An 8,301-nucleotide genomic window follows, 5' to 3' on the forward strand; every position below is an offset into this window, starting at 1 on the left:
GGAACTACAACTATGGACAACAAGACAAACACCAGACACTGGAACAAAACAAGCAGACTACAGACACTAAACGGAGAACCTAATAACAGACAGTAACTACAAAGGCCCAGTCCACACGAGCGCTGGATTTAATGTAACCGAAGTTTGAAAAAAATAAGCCTCTGTCCACACAGGTGAATAACCGCGTATAAGCGCGTACTCACGGCGGCTGGAAAACCAGCAACCGATACATGTAGTAAAATGCCAAAGCAGTAGGCGGCGATGTTGTTCAGACATGAAGGCCATTTCAACCAATCAGAAAAGGTTGAACGCTCACTACACTTCCTGCTAAAACTAAACAAAGCCGCCATCTTTAAATACCCTTGCGTTAGCCATTAGCCAACGGAGCATATCTTTTTCAGCAAAGAAAGAAAGTGCAATAAACAAACGGATACCTTCACTGTGTGTTCTGCCTCTCATTTGTTTATGAAACAAAACCAACAGCAACACAATTTACCACCAAGAGCGGATAGTTTAGTCTCACAAAAAAGATCTCCGGTGTTGTTAGCTACATGCTAATGTGAATGGCATTCTCTATGTATAGTATATAGCTTACATGCTGCTAACGTAATAATGTAACGTTAACGCTAGTATAATGAATGGATGCAAACTTTATTTAACACATTGCAGAATGGGTACAATACAATACGGCTCAATACAAACAATTGTTAAGGGGATGCAGTCTGGACTGGGTTCCTTATAACAATAACTTGACAACACATGAGTTTAGTTTAGCCGCAGCTACAGGTTTTACTCTGGTCGGGTCAGGAATGCGACAACAGACATCAGTCGATCACAACACTCTTCAACAATACGTTTCGAACAAAAGTTTGTTACAATCATTTTCATATAACGCTACTTGGGACAGCTCTGCTGTAAACACTGGTGTAGCTGGCTCTGCTCTAATCACTCTGATTGATTGATTGATTGAAAACTTTATTAACAGATTGCAGAATGGGTACAATACAGTACAGCTCAATACACACAATTGTTAAGGGGATGCAGACCAGAGAAAGACTTTCGTCTTGTTTACATCAGGGTCCCCCATTTTCAATTCATCAGGACATATATGACATACATGACATACAGATAGTCAGTACTGCTACATCTATACATTTATGACATACCAGATTTGCAAATACAGTACTGTTTGTGATACAGAAGGAGTCAAGAAAAGGGAGTATATACATTTGACGTAGAAACTGTACATTGGAGGAGGTTGGGTGGGGGGGGGTTGGGTACATTGGGATATTGACAACCATACTGGGTAATTTACATTGGAGGTGGTTGGGGGGGGGGCACACTGTATAAACAAGCAAAACTGTACATTGAGGGGGGGGGGGGGAGGAGACACTGTACAAACAAACAAAATTGTACATTGGACTATTGACAAAACCATACTAGGTAAATGACTGTACATTGGAGGGGGTTGGGTTAGGATATTTACAGGGGCCAGTGTTGAATTGCAGTCTCCCGTAGGTGTCCCTTGAGAGAGGTTTTGAAAGTGGGTAGTGATCCACATTCCTTTACAGCTTTGGGTAGGGCGTTCCACATTGATGTGGCATAATTGCGAAACGTGTTTAGTCCCTTATTTGAGCCGAATCTGGGTTTAACATGATTTGTGGAGCTCCCTCTGGTGTTGTGATCGTGGTATTCACTGACCTTTGGGAAGTATTTTGACATGTACATGGGTACCTTGGTCGTGTAGTGTATCTTGTAGACCAGGCCCATTGCAAGTTGCTGTACTCTGTCGTCTACTCTAAGCCATCCTAGGTTGTCAAAGTGGGCAGGGGTGAGGTGGGTTCTAGGAGTAAGGTCAAGCAGTAGTCTGACCAGTTTGTTTTGAGATGTTTGTAATTTTGTTTTTAGCGCCTTTGAGGTGCTTTGGTACCATGAGGTGCAAGCATAGTCGTAGTACCCCTGAATGAGTGCTCCTGCCAGAGTCTTCAGGGTATTCTTGTTTACCAGAGAGGAGATCCGGTACAAGAATCGAGTTTGTTGGTTGACTTTTTTTATTACATTGGATGCCATTTTGTCACAGGAGAGATTAGCCTCTAGGATGGAACCCAGGTAGGTAATTTCATCTTTCCTTGTGACAATATTGTCACCCACTGTAACTGAGAAGCCGTCGGTCTTGCTGAGTTTGTTATTTGAACCGAAGAGAATGGACTCTGTTTTGCCCATGTGTAATGATAGTTTGTTATCAGCGAGCCATATGCAGATTCTGCCTAGTTCCGAGCTGAGGGTTTTTTCAACCTGTAACTTGTTCTTGTCAGAGACCAGCAGGGGTGAGTCGTCCGCAAACAGGAACAAGTTGCAGTCACAAGCTGACGACATGTCATTTGCATAAATTAGGAACAGTAGCGGTCCTAGTATGCTTCCTTGTGGAACACCACAGCTCACTGTGAGGGGGGGGGATAGGGTACCGTTTACCTCCACCATCTGTTCCCTCCCCTCAAGGTAGGATTGCATCCAGCTCACTGATAGACTATCAAAACCAATTGCTTTTAGCTTGTCAATCAGAATGGAGTGATTGACCGTGTCAAAGGCCTTTTGTAGGTCCAGCATGACCATGCCGCAGTATTTGCCTGCGTCCACCTCTTGTTTGATGTGGTCATTCAAATAGAGAAGGCATGTGTCAGTGGAGTGGGATGTTCTGAAGCCAGATTGGAATTCGTAGATTAGATTTTTTTCCGCTAGGTACTTTTCGACCTGTTCGTATACTATTTTTTCCATGACTTTCGAGATGGAGGTGAGAATAGAAACAGGGCGGTAGTTGCCTGGGTCTAATTTGCTGCCCTTTTTGTGCAGAGGGGTCACCCTCGCAATTTTGAAGTCCTTGGGGACGTGTCCCTGTTTTATGGAGAGGTTTATTATGTGTGTGATGATTGGGGTGATGGCGGCTGCTGAGTCTCTGAGGAACCCCGTGCTCGGTTGCTAACTTGCTATTGTTTGCGACAGTCTGCCGTGAACATGGGAAATAATTGCGACAGCTCTGCTGTAAACACTGGGAAAGGACAGCCCAAAGCCGTGTTGGATGGAGAAAAGCCATAGATGGCCTATGCTCCATTGGGAGCGATGGGCCTAAGTAAGTAAGTAAGTAAGTAAGTAAGTAAGTAAGTAACAGGGGAACATGAAGAGCAAGAAAGAGAAGGGAAAGAACACTAAGGGACAGAAATACAAGGAACACACATACAGGGACGGGGGGAGAGGTAGACAGCAAAGGCGCAATCGCCTCTGGTTTTAAGCCTTGCTCTGGGGACGTCCAGAAGCATCTAGGACCTTAGAGCTCTGGACGGGTGTGGAAATGCTGGAGATCTGCAAGGTAGGGAGGGGCAAGGCCATTTTAGGGCTTTAAAGATGATCAATAACAGTTTTAAATCAATCCTGCACTGGACCGGAAGCCAGTGAAGGGCGGATAGGACAGGTGTGATATGTTCTCGCTTCCATGTGCCAGTCAGGAGTCGTGCTGCAGCGTTTTGTACCATTTGTAGGCGGTGTAAGGTGGACTGCTCTAAACCTACATGAAGGGAGTTACAATAGTCGACCCGGGAGGTAATCAGGGAGTGGATTGCTGTCTCTAGGCCTTTAGGGGGAAGATAAGGTTTAGCTTTTGCCAGCAGCTCTGACAACAGAGCTACCCTGCTTCTCAAGTCTGAAGGAGCTATCAAGGAACACACCAAGATTTTTCACAACAGGATGGTTATGGGAATCTAAGGGGCCAAAAGCATCAGCACAGTCAACGAGGGTGTTTGGGCATCCAAACACAATCACCCCTGTCTTATTTTGGTTCAGGTTTAGAAAATTAAGCTGCATCCAGGTGTCGGAGAGGCAGTCTAATAAGGGCAGTAGTGATTCCTTGGAGACAGACTTTAAGGGGTTAATGGGAGATACATTTGGATGTCATCTGCAAAACAGTGAAAGGGGATGCTATGCTTTTCGAAAAATAGAGCCCAATGGCAACATGTAAAGGGAGAATAGGATAGGGCCCAGTATGGAACCCTGGGGGACACCACAGGTGAGGGAGGCCAGAGATCATGTGGATTATCCTAGTTGGACTGAGAAACTCCTCAGTCTTCTTTTTGGTCATCTTCTTGCCCAATCAGAGAATGACTATGGCACAACTTGACCAATCAGAGAATGACTATGGCACAACTTGACCAATCAGAGAATGATCATAACCCTAATCATGTTCTAAGTGCTGTCATAACTGTCTGTTAATCATGTTCTACGTGCTGAGCTTCCTCTACTCTCCTCCTTGGCTGTGGGCACTCAGCTATAGTCAATACTTTGTAGAAAAGAAACAGGCTAATGGGCTACATCAGGCTAATGTGCTTCGGCATAGAGCCTTTATGAGAGCATCGTAAAAACATGATGGTACCAGACTTTTTTTTTTTTTTTTTTATATATATATTGCATGAAATCATCCCCACTTGTGTAGGACATATTCAATACATCACAAGCATAATACAACACATAAACATAGAGAAAACCCATAATAGGAAATAGATGAGATCAAGACATCATTGTCTCTGCATAGGGGTGTAAGAGCCATTTGTGCCATGGCTCTATTGGAAACAATACAAACTGTGAGCAATAAATTATTATTATTTTTATTATTATTATTGCAACAAGTAGATCGACATTTCAGTCATTAACGCACGCGTGAGAACACTTTTATCCATGGGCAACCATTGTGGCTGTTTTTGATTGGCTACAGGGGGATAACTGGAAAACGAACTATAAATACAGTACTTATATAAATCTGTACTTTTTTGATAAACTACCATTTTTAGATCTACCTACCTACCTACCTACCTACCTACCTACCTACCTACCTACCTACCTACCTACCTACCTACCTACCTACCTACCTACCTACCTACCTACCTACCTACCTACCTATCTAACTGTCTGTCTATCTAACTAACTGTCTGTCTGTCTGTCTGTCTGTCTGTCTGTCTGTCTGTCTGTCTGTCTGTCTGTCTGTCTGTCTGTCTGTCTGTCTGTCTGTCTGTCTGTCTATCTTATCTTATCTTATCTTATATTTCAATCATTAATGTGTCAGAACACTTTTATTTATCCAACGGCAACCATTGTGTCTGTTGATCCGCTACAGGAAACTATAAATACAAACATCGACTGAACCTGAGTGCCGCTATTTCCACTCATGGGACGTTTCTTGCTGCATGTTCTGAGTGCTGTCATAACCTCGCTGACGTGACCACCTCATAACGTTTATTACTGTGTCTATCTATGTAGTGCATCTGAAACACACCTCTTTCATACGTGTGTGCGTGCACATGGACGCACAAATGTATGCACAAACACACGTGCAAGTGTGCACACAGACACATACACACACACAATTTAAGTCCCAGACCTGTTAAAGATGCATTGTGAAAGATTTTTGATCATTTGGAATATGGACTATGTAGTTTCAACAACACAAGATTATGCCGGAGTAAACACATAATTTAAAAGTTGAGTCTTCTACACGTTCCTCACTCTTCACAGTTGGCCATTGTCTACATTAAAGGCACATAACCAGTTCATTACATCACAATGCCTTTGAAAAGCATGCATGCACGCACGCACGCACACGCACACACACGCACACACACGCACACACACGCACACACACACACGCACACACACACACGCACACACACACATGCACACACACACACACGCGTCTCACCTGACATCTCTCAGGATGCGTTTTTCGGGGCCTCTCGCGCGGCAGGGCCCCCGGCTCTCTCTGACGACGTACTCCAAGTTACTGAATGTGACCGTGGGGCCCTGCTCCTGGAAACAGCCCTCGGGGTCGCTCACACCACGCTCCCCCTTTGACATCTCCACAGCGCTTCAGTGAGAGAGGAACAGTTGGACAGAGTGTGACCTGTAGCGTCAGTCAGCCGGTAAGAGAGAGAGAGAGAGAGAGAGCAGTTTGTTGTCCCTAATTGATCTCTGGACTCACTGTGTCACACTCACACCCCTTTATCACATCCTCCTCTAATCACACCAAGCTGCAGGTACATGACAGTGAACTTTGCCCTCCCAGATCTTAACTGCAATGTCAATAGATCACACGAAGAGCAGGCCCAGCTGGGGAGTAGTTCCATTACTAGATTAGACTAGATTAGATTAAAATGTGTTGTCATTCATTATACAGCACAAGTACAGCACAACTAAAATAAGTTTGGCATCCAACCACCAGAGTGCAAATGTAACAGTAAAGTGCAATAGTAATATACAATGTACAGGTGATTAAACTGGGTATAAAATATATAAATGAGTACTACTGAGTAGAGTATAGTGCTAATCAGATGTATGTACAGAGTTGTAATATGAATATGTACAGTGATATAGGTATAGAGACACTATGGTAGTAGTAAGTCATACTGGCCAGCAGCGTAACCAGTAAGAGTAGGTACAGTAAGGGATACAGATATAGTATCTACAGTCCCTTGTTATAAAATTAATAAATAAACTAAATTATGTATGTACTGTATGTATATTCTGTATCTATCTATCTATCTATCTATCTATCTATCTATCTATCTATCTATCTATCTATCTATCTATCTATCTATCTATCTATCTATCTATCTATCTATCTATCTATCTATCTATCTATCTATCTATCTATCTATCTATCTATCTATCTATCTATCTATCTATCTATCTATCTATCTATCTATCTATCTATCTATCTATCTATCTATCTATCTATCTATCTATCTATCTATCTATCTATCTATCTATCTATCTATCTATCTATCTATCTATCTATCTATCTATCTATCTATCTATCTATCTATCTATCTATCTATCTATCTATCTATCTATCTATCTATCTATCTATCTATCTATCTATCTATCTATCTATCTATCTATCTATCTATCTATCTATCTATCTATCTATCTATCTATCTATCTATCTATCTATCTATCTATCTATCTATCTATCTATCTATCTATCTATCTATCTATCTATCTATCTATCTATCTATCTATCTATCTATCTATCTATCTATCTATCTATCTATCTATCTATCTATCTATCTATCTATCTATCTATCTATCTATCTATCTATCTATCTATCTATCTATCTATCTATCTATCTATCTATCTATCTATCTATCTATCTATCTATCTATCTATCTATCTATCTATCTATCTATCTATCTATCTATCTATCTATCTATCTATCTATCTATCTATCTATCTATCTATCTATCTATCTATCTATCTATCTATCTATCTATCTATCTATCTATCTATCTATCTATCTATCTATCTATCTATCTATCTATCTATCTATCTATCTATCTATCTATCTATCTATCTATCTATCTATCTATCTATCTATCTATCTATCTATCTATCTATCTATCTATCTATCTATCTATCTATCTATCTATCTATCTATCTATCTATCTATCTATCTATCTATCTATCTATCTATCTATCTATCTATCTATCTATCTATCTATCTATCTATCTATCTATCTATCTATCTATCTATCTATCTATCTATCTATCTATCTATCTATCTATCTATCTATCTATCTATCTATCTATCTATCTATCTATCTATCTATCTATCTATCTATCTATCTATCTATCTATCTATCTATCTATCTATCTATCTATCTATCTATCTATCTATCTATCTATCTATCTATCTATCTATCTATCTATCTATCTATCTATCTATCTATCTATCTATCTATCTATCTATCTATCTATCTATCTATCTATCTATCTATCTATCTATCTATCTATCTATCTATCTATCTATCTATCTATCTATCTATCTATCTATCTATCTATCTATCTATCTATCTATCTATCTATCTATCTATCTATCTATCTATCTATCTATCTATCTATCTATCTATCTATCTATCTATCTATCTATCAAAAAAAATTCAGAGTGCTACCCTGCCCGCTTTTCTTGATCCTCCAATCACAACTGCTTAGGTAAGCGACAGTTGTGATTGGAGGATCAAAAAAAGAGGGCAGGGTTTGAGATAGGTCCAATGAAGCAATAACACGTGCGCAGTCTGCCCCCTGCCGCCCAGAACGCTGTATTACAGAGCAGAGGGTGAGGAATCCATAGATATCTAGAACACTAGATAGCTTAAGGCGGAGTCACCAGCGTCACTGAACCGCCGCCATCTTGCTCCAGTCAGCCTTGAGTGAGAGTGAGTGAGCTGCACAGACAAAAATACTCATAACTCGCTGAAATATTG

General features: G+C 40.7%; 2 protein-coding genes across 2 annotated transcripts in view; both read right to left on the reverse strand.

The window, feature by feature from the left end:
- Nucleotides 1-5,895, reverse strand: part of abcg2b (ATP-binding cassette, sub-family G (WHITE), member 2b) — a gene marked incomplete at both ends in the record, with an annotated part of 49,479 nt that extends 43,584 nt beyond the window's left edge. The window contains one exon of the mRNA XM_084319480.1: nucleotides 5,741-5,895. Coding sequence (XP_084175606.1) covers nucleotides 5,741-5,895 — 155 coding nt within the window. The remainder of the gene's footprint in view (nucleotides 1-5,740) is intronic.
- LOC311232223 (monocyte to macrophage differentiation factor 2-like) overlaps nucleotides 1-8,301 on the reverse strand; it is a gene marked incomplete at its 3' end in the record, with an annotated part of 202,011 nt that overhangs the window by 129,283 nt on the left and 64,427 nt on the right. The window lies entirely within an intron of this gene.

This window comes from Notolepis coatsorum (assembly GCF_963971535.1).
Source record: "Notolepis coatsorum genome assembly, chromosome: 7".
Lineage (NCBI taxonomy): Eukaryota > Metazoa > Chordata > Actinopteri > Aulopiformes > Paralepididae > Notolepis > Notolepis coatsorum.